General features: G+C 36.2%; 2 protein-coding genes and 1 long non-coding RNA gene across 4 annotated transcripts; 2 read left to right on the top strand and 1 right to left on the bottom strand.

The window, feature by feature from the left end:
- Nucleotides 1-5,845: 5,845 nt before the first annotated feature.
- On the top strand, nucleotides 5,846-8,978 carry arl13a (ADP-ribosylation factor-like 13A). 2 transcript variants are annotated; one of them, XM_065270444.1, is made up of 9 exons: nucleotides 5,846-5,955; nucleotides 6,053-6,123; nucleotides 6,218-6,467; nucleotides 6,708-6,813; nucleotides 6,975-7,180; nucleotides 7,298-7,394; nucleotides 7,498-7,771; nucleotides 8,160-8,276; nucleotides 8,377-8,978. In XM_065270444.1, the coding sequence occupies exons 1-9, from the start codon at nucleotides 5,897-5,899 to the stop codon at nucleotides 8,442-8,444; spliced, it is 1,248 nt and encodes a 415-aa protein (XP_065126516.1). In that variant the 5' UTR covers nucleotides 5,846-5,896; the 3' UTR covers nucleotides 8,445-8,978. The 2 variants fall into 2 exon arrangements, with proteins under 2 accessions (XP_065126516.1, XP_065126506.1); XM_065270434.2 differs by having other exon boundaries at nucleotides 5,848-5,955; nucleotides 7,516-7,771.
- Nucleotides 8,979-9,476: 498 nt separating this feature from the next.
- Nucleotides 9,477-11,728, top strand: tmem35 (transmembrane protein 35). Its single transcript, XM_065270423.2, has 2 exons — nucleotides 9,477-9,710; nucleotides 10,597-11,728. Exons 1-2 carry the CDS (start codon nucleotides 9,591-9,593, stop codon nucleotides 10,957-10,959), a joined length of 483 nt encoding a protein of 160 aa, XP_065126495.1. The 5' UTR covers nucleotides 9,477-9,590; the 3' UTR covers nucleotides 10,960-11,728.
- Nucleotides 11,729-13,438: 1,710 nt separating this feature from the next.
- Nucleotides 13,439-15,281, bottom strand: LOC135758679 (uncharacterized). Its single transcript, XR_010536565.1, has 2 exons — nucleotides 14,644-15,281; nucleotides 13,439-14,181 (listed from the first exon to the last, which is right to left on the bottom strand). It is a non-coding gene; the product is annotated as an uncharacterized lncRNA (long non-coding RNA).
- Between the last annotated feature and the right edge of the window lie 100 nt (nucleotides 15,282-15,381).

Here is a 15,381-nt window from a genome sequence, read left to right as displayed (position 1 = left end):
TTATATTACAATCAGTGTTGGGTACAGTTACTTTTAAAAGTAACGCATTACAATATTAAGTTGCTTCCCAAAAAGTAACTAATTGCGTTACTTAGTTACTTTTCATGGAAAGTAATCCTCAAGTTACTTTTGCGTTGCTTTTTCTTACTTGGCTGAGGCTTGATCTCTTTCAGGCTTTGTAGGTGTTTTTTGACTGAAATATATATGCATTCAGAAATTGCATATCTATTGCAAAAATTTCAAGCTCTGGCCTGTGATCTTCGTTTCTGACTCAAACTGTTCCTGCTTAGGCGTGCATGCAGAGAGTGCGTAATTCTACATGACTACATTCAGTTTAATTCAGTACATTATTATAATTTTTTAATTAAATTAATTAAACTGAAAAGTAATTCACATTACATTTTTAAAAAAGTAACTCAAATGTGTGTACATTTATAAAGTAATAGGTTACTTTACTCGTTACTTCAGAAAAGTAATATTACGTAATGCACGTTACTTGTAATGCGTTACCCCCAACACTGATTACAATAAGATCTGAGTAATCGTCACAGTGCTACCATTGGGGCACATCTTTATGATCTTGCCTAGGGCCCCACAACCCCAGGAACCGGCCCTGTAAACAATCTTCATTTCTTATTCAGTTGCTAATAGGAAGACGTGTCAACTGCCTGGTTTTACATTTGTATACTACAATGTAAACAGCTGTGAAATAACTGCGCTTAACTGAATATCACCGTTTTACTAGTCTATTATTTCACCCAATGAATCATTCAACACTATGTTAATCCATATAGTAAAACAACAGCAAATTGCTGTCTGAAAACACTTGCATGTAAGAATGTTTTTAACTAGACTTCAGTACAGAGTTTAATTGTAGCTTGGTTGTTTTTAACCTCTTCAACCCTGAGGACCCTGTCCCGGGTCCAGAATTTCGTATTTTGACTTAATATAAAATATTATTTTAATCTTTGATGCTCCGTCATGGACCCCAGTAACACATATGAGATACTGTTTGAAAGCTTGGAGTCTCTACTTTCTGCAGATATGCATCACTTTGACATATCTTTTACTGTAAGAAAGTTATTTACACTTAATTTACACTATCACCCCCCCCAATATTTTATTATATCATTTAATATTTACATATTTCATATTTTTCAAAAATGACAAACATGGGCAAGTCTTATATCAAATGAAAGCTCTCACTCTCAGGAATAAGGCTACAGCGTTATTTTTGTTCTAATATCAACACATATCCAACAATCATCGAATGAATAATAAGGTAAAAAATGGTCTTTTGTAAACATATGTGAAACTTGAGTGTGAACTGCCTCAGATAGCACAGATAGCCACAAATGATACACCATCTTTTATTTTAGGTCCTACTCTAAACAATGAGTCCATTCACAGCATTTTCTTTGATTGTTTGCATAATTAATCCCTTGCTATTTATTATATGTGCAAAACAAAAAATTAATATTTATATGAAAAATTTATTTTCACACCCTTTAGTAAAATGAGAATAACTTTTGAATGCGACATGCTAAAGAGTTCATTCTTTTTTTGGGTGTTTACTGTCTGCTGCTGGTAACAACCAGAACTGTCTGCAGTCTGCTAGAGCACACAGAACCAGAGTTATACACTATCAAAAACAGTGTTTACAACATAAAAAAGAAAATTTGGTGTTTCATCATATGAAGAACAACATAAATAACAAAATTTGTCACAAACAGCAGCTTTTTATGTAACTTCAAAGGGTTTTCTTTAAAATGATATAAAGAAATTGCATTTATTCCACTGTATGTGGTTATGGGAGCACTTCAAATGTTCTTAGGCAGAAATTGTATACAAAAAGGGTATTATTCCTCCCTTCAGTTGGAGTAAAATAACTTTTGCATATATTATGATAGAGAAAAAATTCCTTTTTCCTCTGTAAGCTGACAATTTCTGGAATCAAACAAAACTATCTGCAGGGACCTGAGATACCCAGGGCCAGAGTTATATACTTTCAAATAAAAACTTTAGAAAAAAACATCAAAAAGCGCCTATTTATTTTTGTGTTTATTAGAGGACTGATATCACATACAACCATGTTGAGCACTTTTAACAGTGTTTTATGTAATTTCAAAGGGTTACCTGTAAAATGATACCAAACTTTTGTATGTAAACCTCTGCATGTGGGTATGGGATGCTTTTGAAATTGGGTAGGCCAAATCCAGGCGAAAATCCCCAAAATAGCTTCAGGGTGTAAGAAGTTAATACATGAAAAGAGACACTGGTGCTGTTGTTTTTCCTCTGCAGTTGTTGTACCCACCCCCACAGACTCCCACACTACTCAGTCTATTTAACTGACAGCATGTTCAGTAAAGGCCTACAATGACTCATCATGCTTACAGTATAACAGCTTTCAGCTAACACATGAGCTCATAAAATGCTATCTTAGATATCGTGGTCTGTACAGTTGTTTGCAGCATGTGTTGCTGGTATGTCATGTATTAAATAAGCCACTGTAAGGATTGGGCAATGTTGTCACCGAGCTGTTTCCATTTGTGTCATGGCCACCTGACAGGGGGTTGTGTTGGCATGAGTGTGTAGTCAGCAGATAAGTAAGCACTCGATTGGTTACGCCTGTAATGACTTAATCGGATCAAAGTAGAGAAGAGAAAAGAGGATGTTGCTTTATTTTTGTTATGAGTTGTGTCTCACGTCCGGTTCCAAGTAAAAGAAACTAGATTCATAGATGTTGATGGATGAAAGTACTTGTGACTTTTAACTAACTCTTGATATCAAATGCAAAATAGCTAAATATAACTTAAATTGGGCTTTGAAGACCTCCAGTGGTGAAAAGTATACCACAAAAATGCCATAGCTTATCAGTTTCACCTCAGTGAGCTCTCTACCAGAAAACATTGCTTTCATGTTTATAAAAAGATTATCGACATTTTGCGAAGCCAAGTTTCTACAGCAGCCCTAGGGCCTAAACTGACAAAATGCTTGACAGAGTGCATTTCGGCTCTTATGTTGTCTAAGACGACGACATGTTTGTCTTGTGGTGGCTAGCGTAGCTTCTTTATACCTGCATCCCAATTTCCATATATCAGTACAAAATTAGATTTAGTATATATTATGTCTCTTCAAAGGGACACTCCACTTTAAAAATAAAATATGCCCATTTTCCAGCTCCCCTACAGTTAAACATTTGATTCTTACCGTTTTGGGATATATTCAATTGATCTCTGGGTCTGGCGGTACCACTTTTAGCATAGCTTAGCATAATCCATAGAATCTGATTAGTCCATTAGCGTCGCGCCTAAAAAATATCCAAAGAGTTTCTATATTTTTCCTATTTAAAACTTGACTCTTCTGTAGTTACATCGTGTACTAAGACGGATGGAAAAATAAAGGTTGCGATATGGCTAGGAACTATACTCTTATTCTGGCGTAATAATCAAGGACTTTGCTGCCGTAACATGCCTGCAGTAGGCGCAATTATATTACGTAGTGCCCGAAAATCTATTAAAAGATACTAAGGGGACTATTTTTGGCTGCTGGGTAATATCATTGCACCTACTGCAGCCATGTTACGGCAGCAAAGTCCTTGATTATTACGCCAGAATGAGAGTATAGTTCCTAGCCGTATCTGCCTAGAAAATCACAACTTTAATTTTCTGTCACTCTTAGTACACAATGTAACTACAGAAGAGTCAAGTTTTCCCTTACGAAAATTAACCATGGTTTTACTACAGTTAAAACCAAAAAACCATGGTTACTGTAGTAAAACCATAGTAACTACAAAATAACCATGGTTTTGACAATCATGGTTTTCAAAAACCATAGTTAAACCATAGTTAGTGTAGTAAAACCATGGTTTTGCTGATAGTAATCAATACACCAAAAAACCATGGTTACTACACTTTTACCACAATAAAACCATGGTTAATTTTCGTAAGGGTTAAACAGGAAAAATATCAAAACTCTTATTTTTTAGGCCCAATGCTAATGGTCTAATCAGATTCAATGGATTATGCTAAGCTATGCTAAAAATGGCAGTGCCAGACCCGGAGATCAGCTGAATGGATTTCAAAACTGTAAGAATCAAATGTTTAACTCAAGGGGAGCTGAAAAGTGGAGTGTCCCTTTAAAAGCACTCAAATATCTATACTTTCCCATAACAAAAACAGTACATACTTTCAGGGCATAGGACTAAGTAAGCAAATTGGGACGCAGGCTATGTGTTTCGAAAGGGAAAGCTGAGATGTGGAGTGAGGTGTTGATTGCAATTCACAGTCTCACCGCTAGAGGCCGCTAAAATCTACACACAGCACTTTTAACTAGTCAGAGTAAGATTTACCAGTTTGTTAAACGTGCTTAAAATGCCCTTTGATTTGGGATCATGCAATATAGACATAATTTTAAAAGTAGATTAAGTTTCAAACTCCACCGTGTTTTATTTACTTCCAGTGATGCTTTGTTGTAGATGCATTAATTCACAGAGGGTTATTTTATCATAGGAAAATCTTTGGTGTGATTTGTGAGGCTTTGTGCTGAAAATGACTCCGGTGGGTAAAATTTCAGATATATTTGGAATTATGCTAGCTGACATTGCTAATAGTCAACAATGTGTGTGATGTCACACAATGATGCCATCTACACACGTAATCAAAGGCTTAAATATACTCTGTAAGGTTGTAAGACAGTGATGACGTTTCCTTCCAAGCTCCTCCCACATGAGGTGACAGGATTAGAGGAATAAGTAGAGCCTAATTACTTAGTTTATTAAGCTGCCCTGTGCAAAATGTCTCTGGAAAAACAAACAACACAGGCATGGATACTGACATACTACTGTAAGTAAACATTTAGGCTATATTGTGTGAGAATATGAGATTATGCAGGGAGATGTAAGACCATTTGCTAAGAGTAATTCTGTGAAAATTTCTGGGTAAAATATCAATAATTTAAGCTTGTCACAATAATTATGATATAGTGGTTTGGTACATGGAGGGGGCTTAGACCACATTATGGATATTTTACCCAGAACTTTCACATAATTATTTATTTAAAATAGTCAATAAATCTTAGCAAATACTACTAAAGTTTTGTATAAGGTTTCAGTTTAAATGTAGCAATAATCCTGCTTCAAATTCAAAGTTCGAACTTGTTTTAAAGTTTCTAACACACAATACAGAGTTTTAATTAATAGGTCATTATACATGCTACATGGGTAAAATAGGTCATGTGTTTAGAATGAGAACAGCACAGTAATCGACTTGGACTATTATTTAAAGGCTTACAGGGCTGAACAGGTGTACAGTGATATGCTAAGCAATGAGATCATTTCCTAGACACCTATAAGTGTAATAAGACTACGGTGTGTATACACTAGTCTAGTCAAACAACTGTTACTGGAGCATAACTAGGTTATCTTGACATTTAAGATGATAAATGTTTGATGATTGTTTTTCTAGTTGGCACAAATCGTTCAGATGTATCCGCACAGATAAGGCTAGGCTCAAAATAAATTGTGTTCAAATTGTCATTTTTAAATGTATCTATCAAATTGTATACCCCATTGTATACAATGCATAACCATTGTTATAGTGTATAATGTGTATACAGTTTCTCATAACTGATTTCTTATTTATGTACACACTGTTTAGTACCTTATTTCTTTTAGGGTACCTCAAGCACTTGAGGTTGTAATATAAATAATATCAAGATCACTAATGTGTCCTTAATTCCTAAGAGGTTAATGCTTGGACTGGACAAGACACAACACATGAGGTTTACATGTATCCTGAGGTCATGAGGTCACGAGGTCACATGACTGTTGTCTGCTCTTAGGTACAAGTTAAAGAGGCGATGGTGCTCAACTTGGTGCTCTCCTCCCCAACTCAACATGTTTAATCTTATGAGCAATTGCTGCAGTTGGGTCTCCAAACTTCAGCAACCGCTAAGGTATCAGTCCGTAAGGCAAAGTTTTGCCTGCGTTTTTTAACAAATATGCCATTAGATACTTTTGTATGTAATTATACAGTTGGTTTTCTTGTTTCAGAAAGGTTACAGTGCTAGTAATTGGCTTGGACAAAGCTGGGAAAACATCTTGTGTCAGAGGGATGTTGGGAGGTAATTTGGCAATTGTATGCATTAAAGATGTGCAGATGTAAAACGCCATGCAATACATGCAGTTTTTGATGTCCCTTAACTTAACTTTGTCCAGTGCCTCCTGGAGAAATAAGTCCCACTCACGAATGTGTTCGCACTGAGCTAAGGGTGGAAAACTACTTGGTTGACATACTGGAAATGGGCGGAGCTCCTGAGGTTCGAGGAACCTGGAGAGAGCGTTATGGTGAAGCTCACGGCATCATTTTTGTGATCGACTCCAGTGACAGGCAGCGAATGAAGGATGTCAGAGAAAGTTTGGTCGACCTACTGAAACATCCAAGAGTGGCTGGAAAACCTCTCTTAGTGTGAGAAAGAACAAAAATTCATTCAAATATTATCAAAAATTTTATAAATGTGTAATGCATGCCTAGTGTCAGCATATACAACCTGTTCCAAAGTAGCTTTTAAATCTATTAATATAAAAATTCTGTATTTCCAAAGTAAAGATAGCTTTGCTAAATCTTATTTCTGTCTAACCAACCAAGAACTCTTCTGTATTTGCACTTTGCCATCCAGCATATTACCATCTCCATATCTCATAACAGGCTGGCAAATAAGCAGGACAAAATGAATGCTCTGCTGGGAAATGAACTCATTGAAATTCTCTCCCTTGAGAAGCTGGTCAACCAGAGCCGGTCCCTATGCCACATTGTGAGTACAGCCATCCAAAAAACACTCTGATGTATTTAAACATATGCAAAACATCTGCTGAAGATGGAAACTGATGAGATGCACATATTATCTGCTTGTAATTTCAGATTTTAACAGTTTTATTTTGAGAAAAATGAAATATTGTATGTCCCAATGTGCAGGAACCATGTTCGGCCCTAATGGATCTACGTCGCTGGTCAGATAGAAAGACCTTGCGAGGTCTTAGATGGCTACTGCGAGCTGTATGCCTGGACTATGCAGACCTGTGCACCCGCGTGATGAGGGATGGGAGGCGACCATTAGACCCAGAGGAAAAAGATCGGAGAGGGAAAACAGAGAAGAACTGGAATAAATCTAAAGGGGAGAAGTGAGGAGCAGATTTCTCTTTACAGATGATATAACTATTACTTAAAATGATTTCTGCTATTCTCTGATACATTACGTCGTATCTATGTTATGTACTATCATTTATTTCCTTCTTTAGAAAACGGGCAAGCAAAATAGATATTCGTCAAGAACAGCACACAGAAAAAGTAACAAAAAATGGGACCCTGCAACCAATCAGAAATATTCTGAATCAGGTATAAGATCTTTAACCACGTTCACATCACTTAAATTTCATCATATCTGTACAGTTTTACTGTCACTGCATGCCTTAATTTACTAAGCATGATGTTATTGTAGGAAAACTCTTTTAAACAGAAATTAAGGAAAAAGAAGAAGAAGGTAAAGGTTAAGACTGAAAAGGGCAGCGCAAGCAGAGAAGTTGTGAATGAAGAGGAAGTTGATGAGACAGAAGCAAATGAAGCAGAACAAGACCAAAACAGCCAGAAGGATAAAACCAGCAGTGCATTGTTGCCCGGGAAACATGGGAAACTGAAACGCAAAGCCAAAGTGAAAGAAGAGACTTTGGTTTCCCCAGAATCCCCCAACAATGAAGTCCCTCAAACCCCTAGAGGTACTGAATTTTAAAACTTTTGTGTCGCTGAAAACATTTAAAGGTATAGTTCACCACAAAAAATGAAAATTCATGTCTCATGTTGTTACAAACCTGTATACATTTTTTTTTCTGATGAACATGAAGGAAGATATTTTGAGGAATGTTTGTAACCAAACAGATCAGAAGCACCACTGACTTCCGTTATAGAAATAAAAGAATATATGGAAGTCAATGGTGCTTCTGTTTACTGCCTTATTACAAATATTTTCCTGTGTTCAACAGAACAAAAAACTTATACAGGTTTGTAAAAACATGATGATGAGTAAATGATGACAGAATTTCATTTTTGGGTGAACTGGCCCTTTAAGTACTGCAGCCTATTACATCTAAATCGATTTATTCACAGGAAAAATGCAAAGAAAAAGGAAAAAGAAGGCGATTAAAGGGAATCGAAAGAACAAGATAAACACAGAGGAAGTTCCAGCTGCTTATACGCAGCCAGTTGATCTTTCAACCACTTTCGGTGAGCATCAGCGGCGTTCTCAAAATGAATGATTTTGAACAGTGCCTGGCCTATAGAAATTAGATTAATCAAAGCCTTTTATTTGCCTGTTCCCTAATAGATCTTTACAGAAAAGCAATTCAAGCTCTCAAAGCCCGACAGGAACAAAAGATGGTTGCGGGGCAGTGAGAATAAAGATCACACACAGCAATATCATGACAGGAGATGGCAGAATGAAGATCTGGTGGAAATGGATGACCTTCAAACATTGTAAACTATTTATTGTAAATTTTGACGAGCTCAGCTTATTTATCAGCTAGATGTACTGTTGTGTAATGGTCATCAATAATTTTGTAAAACAGTAAGAAGCTCACACATTGTAAGTGTCAGAGTTTTGGCATCTGTTTAGGATTTTCAGATGATGTCTATTGCATATGACAGACAGTTTATGACATTTTAGATAAATTAACATACTGATTTTTCATGGTAAAGACTTTTGTTAAGATAATGTTTATGGCCTAACCTGACTTTTTTGGGATTTTTTATACATTTTATAAACGACCAGTTTCTTTTTAACCAATTTATACAGTTTCTAGACGTGATTGTTTGATAAATAGAAAGAAATGCATGACGGGAATTATTTCATTGTTCGAACAAAAAATATGTTCCCTGATATTCCCTCAAAAACTAATAAAATATTATTTACCATGTCTTCAATCCCATCATTTCCACAAGTCCGACTTCATGTGGTCCTGACTAACGTATGACATCACAATTTTGCGGAAAGGATTCGAAAGATGCAATATGTGCTACAAACTGCAGCGCTTTTCATCGATCTCGCGGTACTGTGATGTCATACGTCGCTCGGTCTGCACTGCACCGCAGAACACCTGTCGTCTTCCTCTCACTATGACCGTTTCTCAAACGGAAGGATGCATCCTCCGGGGGATCGCATATGCAGGCTGCATACGTCATCAAAGCTGGTTTATTTCAGTTAAATGAGCATTACATTCGCAAGTCCTTCGCATATTACAACAATTTACGATTAAATAAGTATAACAGTAAATTTTATAATGTTAATATTCTGAAATAAGACGGTCTTTATGTAGCCTGCAAATGCGACCTCCGACGGATGCAGCCTTCCGTTTGAGAAACGGATGATCTGCAACAGCGCACTCTACCGGAAGTTACTGTAACTGCCATGCCATTTGATAACATACAGCCATATTTGAGTCTATTCATTCAAGCCCTTCCCCCTTTCAGCATCTTCAACAGGACAGAGAAGAAAGCTGGAGCCGGGTAGCGGATGCCATTCGAAAGGAGATTTTACCGAAGATGGCCTCGCCAAGAACAATAACCATTGTTGCCCTGTCCTTTGCGTTGGGTCTCTTTTTCGTGTTCATGGGCACAATTAAACTCACCCCCAGGTTAAGCAAAGATGCATATAGTGAAATGGTAAGTGGTCGTCGTTTCAGTACCGCATCAGCAAATGAATATTGATCTGCAGGAGGAAATTGCATTGTTTCAGGACTGGGTGCGAATTTAGCTGGTTATTATTTGTATGAAGTCTGCGTTTATATTTAATATTATAAATACTATATTGGAATGACGGTGTTTAACTGTATAGCCTACATTTAATTCTTAATTTTGATTGGGTTAAATATAAATTAATACGAAATCAAAGCTACGACCTAAAATGTAATAAGGAATTGGATTGCTTATCATTAGTCGTATTACGAAAAATAATGAAGCATAATTGAAGCAGCTGGACAGTGAATGATGTGCACTGCCGCAACATTTTCATTAGACAAAAAATAGGTCAGTTGTGACATCACACTGTGCGATGTTCGCGCATCATATTTACTGTCACGTGGAGAACCACATTTTATTACTATTATTTTTTCTGTGATTTCAATCCTTAAACGGTCCTTTTTAAAGCATCTTGTGAAAAGGCAATGGCGGCGCTTTCCAGCAAATTCTCTCCCATCTGCAGGTGCAGCTGCTGCTGATGTCATCGTGCCAAAAATTAGACTTTTGAAGTGAATTGCACATTTTTTAAACAAAATTATATTCTTTAAGTGTTTAAAGGTCCATTGTTCGCAAGAGAACAGATAAATGCATGTGTTTTTATGGTTATGATAAGGAGGCCTGGTTTTAAGTGCTAAATGTGGGGGTTAAACGTCATTTAATTTGCTTTACTGCATTACTGGATCTGTGCGTTATGCGGTGCATAAAAATGTGATGGAAATGAAATTGGTCTTCTTATATAAGACTGTCTTATATAAGAGCTTGACAATATTACATCAATTGGTTCTAAATTGCATTTCTATTCACTTTACAGAAACGAGCGTATAAGAGCTATGCCAAGGCCCTTCCGGCACTTAAAAAGATGGGCATCTCTTCTGTACTTCTACGCAAAATTATTGGAACTCTTGAGGTGGCATGTGGAGTGGTTCTGACCCTTGTGCCAGGAAGACCAAAAGACGTGGCCAACTTTATTCTGCTGCTGGTCATGCTGGCCGTGCTTTTTTTCCACCAGTTGGTCGGAGATCCCCTAAAACGCTATGCCCATGCCCTAGTATTTGGTATTTTGCTTACTTGCCGGCTGCTCATTGCCCGTCAAGGTGAGGACCGACCCGAGAGAGAGGAGAGACGAGAGGAGCAGATCAATGCCCAGGAAAAAAACAAAGTCAAAATTTCTTAGCTCCACAAAGCGCCGGCAGCATCCCCATGTGTTTCTCTGGATAGTAAAGAAGGTCCTTGGATAAACAGACGGTGGTCCCAAGAGGTGATTTCTGACCTTCACCTTCATATCAAAAGCCCAAAAACCAATTTTTACTGTAATTTACTCTTACCTCATGTTTTCTGACTTAAATCCTGAATACACAAAGCTTTACCTTGGACAATCACCGTTGTTGCAACTATTCTGGTTGCGGTTCTGCAGCAAAACATAACGCTACTCCTATTCCCTGCTGTCATTTTTATCCCCTGTTAAACAATATTCTAAGAAATACCACTTTAAGATAATACTGTGATACATAACTTCAAATGCTGACATTTTATGACGATATTTTATGGTGTAATCTACTGTAGTTTGACACTATTCAAAACCAGTTAAAATGCTATACATTCATTTGTAAAACAATTTAAAAAACATTCAGTGGTTATCATTTTACAATGTTAAGTGTCACACAAGAAAAGTAAATGCGATTTTACCTCAACCATAGAATTAGATGTCAGGCCTTTACCATATCCGCATATTCAAAACACTGAATTTGAAGTACCTTATATATTAAAGTTCTTCATGTTATTTATCTTATTTATATTTTTTTCTAAATATTACTACTTTAATTGTTATTTTATACGTTTACATGAGAGCATTTCAAAAGTTTTGTTTTTTTATTAATTGCCTATATTGTTTTTCTAGCTGACACTTGAATTAGTCCAATAAAGAAATCATCCTTTGAACCTAATGGTTTCTTGCTCCTTTTATTTATTTTTAAAGCCATTCTAGCACTTATGGATATATTAATGGAAATATACACAAGTTGATATGTGCACATGTTGGGGGAAAGGGGACAATTTGCTATCTACAAGTAACCTTTTAAAAAAATATTTTCCAGGATACCATAAACTAGTTTAAGAACTGAATGGTGCATTCTTGGTTTACACAGTTGACCGTGAAAAAAAATCTGATATCTTGTTTGTGTTTGGAGATGTCAATAAAACATATACCCCATAGATTTCCACTTTTGCAAAAAACACTTGATGTGTCTGGCTCACTTGTCATTATGATTTCAAACAAAATATATTAACATTAGCATATATATCTACAATCATCCTGATATTTTGACTATACCAGACTGTAAATGTTTATTTATGCTTAAACTGATAAGTCAGTAATCAGGATAAATTAGGATAGGTCAATAAATTGACTGCAATTTCCAAGCAAATAATTTTGAATCCAGCACACACAATTGTTTAATCAATGTCTGCATCTTCTACATCAAATTTGCATCATTGCAATTTTCATGACTGCCCAGTTACTCACAACCATCTACTGCTATTTTTATTTAATCATTTTTGCATTTTAATTTTAAATTATGCAGACCTTCGGAAGAAATGTGTGTTCATTCACACATAACTGATGTTATGATCATTAAGGCACAACAATCCCCAACAATTGTTCTTTCCATTTTTTTGTTTTTTATATATAAATGCAATAGCATTATTTGGCCACAAGAGAGCACAGTTGTCCAGTTTAGTTCAGCTAGTGAAGATGTTTAGCAGTATCACGAGTTTTTAGGTTTTACCTTTTCGTTAAACCACCTCCATTATACAAAAAAAAAACACCTCCATTATTCACCTTATTCCGCCACGCCCCTTTTCAATTCTTCGCTCTTCCGCATTTTGTCAACCGACTTCCGCTGCTAATATGGCACAGTGGATTCGGGAGCTAGTTTGGTGGTTAAAAGATTGTTTGTAGTTCACTATAACTTTAGCTAAATGACAAATATCGCAACTGCTGTAAATGTTTTAAATTAGGAGCACGGAGAAAACTTGATACGACGCTCGGATAGTCTTATTATGTCCCATCAATCGTCTCGTGTTTAGACGATATGAAGCAGCCGCGGCAAGTAACCTATTGGACATATTTTATTACCTCGTCGTGTCAGAAGGAGTTGATGGAGCAACATTATTAAAGTAATTATGCTTACCAATATTTACACAGTGATTTCGTCTTTTTTAAAGCAAATGTGCACCTTAGCCAGTCCAATATCTATTTCGTTTTTATGTGGTAATGTACCATGATAGAATTCATTTGCAAACTTGCCAACACTTATTCCTTCAAATCAGGAGACTTAAATCCTTTTAAGTGGAATCTACAAAGCTCACATATGGTTTAAGAAATTCCTTACAGATAATATCTGATCACACTGTAAAGGTTTATATAACTGCATGACAGGTAACATCTGATCACATGGTAAAGATTTAATATAACTGCACAATATCTGATCACATTGTAAAGGTTTTATATAAATGCATGACTGGTAACATCTGATAACATTGTAAATGTTTAATATAACTGCACAACATCTGATCACATTGTAAAGGTTTAATATAACTGCATGGCAGGTAATATTTGATCACTTTATAAAGGTTTAATATAAATGCACAACAGATCACATTGTAAATGTTTAATATCACTGCATGACATCTGATAACAAACTGTATGAAGGTTTAATGTAACTTTACAACAGGTAAAATCAGGTCAAATTGTAAAGGTTTATAAAAATAACTATGGACTAAGAAACAACTAACTTTTCAGCAAGACCACCCTGCAATGAATTAAGACACAGCTTTATCAGAGTCATCAGGAGCTGATCACAAGTGTTTATCTGGAAGCTGTTGGTGTATGTACTGGTGACGTGCTTAGCGACTAAATGTAATGCATGCAATATCAACCCTGTGTAAAGCTGACAAAGATGGTTGTTTCTCAGCAGAGATTTGTACATTTGTGCCAGCTCAACACATGAAGCAGAAGCATTGAAGCAGTTTCTCGGACAGGGTTTACAGGACTAGGCCTTAATTATATTAGGACATTTTAGTTTTTACAAACAAACCACATCTTGTGATAAAACAATGGCACTCATATATGTTGAGGTATGTCAGTACAAGGTGTTTTTAAATTATTGTAGCTCAAATAAGCATTTTAGCCTGGGACCAGCATAAGCCCTGTCCAGGAAACCGCAAGGTTGTTTTCCCATATCAGATGTAGGTTGCTTCAGGTTGAGTTGTGATTTTAAAGTGTAGTTGTGTTCAGAGACGGATTGATCCTCCCATTGTGTTTCTGCATCACAGTTTAGGAACATGTTCATTGTATCATCCTCACAGTTGTCCATTGCATCACTAAACATCAATGCATCTGTGAAAATAATTTAACCATAAACATTTTTATGTTAGTATTTAAAAGAAACTTGCATCATGAGAATTAATATATAAATGACATCCATACTTAAACAGAACAGTGTGTGAGAAAGAGATGCATTAAAAAGAGACAGTAACATTATACACACAACCTCTAACTTCAGTGTTAAATAATATGTCGTTTAATAGGTCATTATCAATATCTGAATGAGAAATGAACTGATATTCTAGCATCTGAAATCTCTGTAACTTGTATGAATCACGTGAGCTACTGTAAGAATGTAATGTACTATAATATATTGCTGTCTTATCTTAAATATAAAAATACAGGTGGGCAATAAAAATCATTCAAAATAATTGCATTTTATAAACTAACGTTACTGATCTTAAGTTTATTCGTAGAACGGACATCACAAATCTAACGTTAGGCGAAAGAGCACATTAAGCTAAGATAGCTTACCTGAAACTGACCACCTTTTCAACACCCGGCGTGGTTTAAAGTTACCGGAACATCGTAGTCGAACCATTACTTGGGATTAGGGTGTTCCTCAGTCGGCTCCCCGTCCATTAAAATTGGTAAGAAACAAACATAAAAGCGCTTGAGTGAGCTTTTTAAGTTTAACGCGTCGCCTTCAGCCACTGCCTCAGCTGCTCATCATATGCACCCGGAAGTACGTTGACAAAATCAGCGCAATGGCGCCGCCCTTGTTGTCGTGGAAAATAAGGTGAATAGCAGAGAAAAACCGGATCATGACAACTGAGAATGTTATGGCGTTACGGTTAAATACGGTTCCCCTTTTTTGGTGTTTACTATAAAGAAATCTCACATACAGTAACGTTACCTGTCAATTTTTTACTGCTGTTTTTTAAATATATATAAAAACAATGATAAATTATAATACAAATACAGATCAGGTTGAAAATGTAAATATAGAAAGTATGTAACATAGGCCCTGCTTTGGATTTCTTCACTTCTTTCTACGTTTTAAGGTATTGGTCGATTTAGTTCTCTCTTCCTTTCATCTCCTTTAATCATGCTAAAATGAATCAAATAATAACAACAACAACAACAACAACAACATATTTTTGTATCCTAGGGCACTACTGTAAAGACAATTTCTGCTGTATGTGTAGCGTAGCGTCTCCACTCACCTCAGTTCATTGAGGATGCGCTCATGTTAGTACCGGAAGTGGTTCA

Source organism: Paramisgurnus dabryanus, chromosome 16 (genome assembly GCF_030506205.2).
Source record: "Paramisgurnus dabryanus chromosome 16, PD_genome_1.1, whole genome shotgun sequence".
Lineage (NCBI taxonomy): Eukaryota > Metazoa > Chordata > Actinopteri > Cypriniformes > Cobitidae > Paramisgurnus > Paramisgurnus dabryanus.
This window is presented reverse-complemented; position numbering and strand designations above follow the sequence as displayed.

Excerpts from the sequence above, each read along its gene's own strand:
- arl13a (XM_065270444.1), top strand. The coding sequence starts at position 5,897 with ATGTTTAATCTTATGAGCAATTGCTGCAGTTGGGTCTCCAAACTTCAG. Across the intron at positions 6,468-6,707 it reads GCTGGAAAACCTCTCTTAGT|GCTGGCAAATAAGCAGGACA; the intron begins GTGAGAAAGAAC and ends ATCTCATAACAG. Across the intron at positions 7,772-8,159 it reads AGTCCCTCAAACCCCTAGAG|GAAAAATGCAAAGAAAAAGG; the intron begins GTACTGAATTTT and ends ATTTATTCACAG.
- tmem35 (XM_065270423.2), top strand. The coding sequence starts at position 9,591 with ATGGCCTCGCCAAGAACAATAACCATTGTTGCCCTGTCCTTTGCGTTG. Across the intron at positions 9,711-10,596 it reads AAGATGCATATAGTGAAATG|AAACGAGCGTATAAGAGCTA; the intron begins GTAAGTGGTCGT and ends TTCACTTTACAG.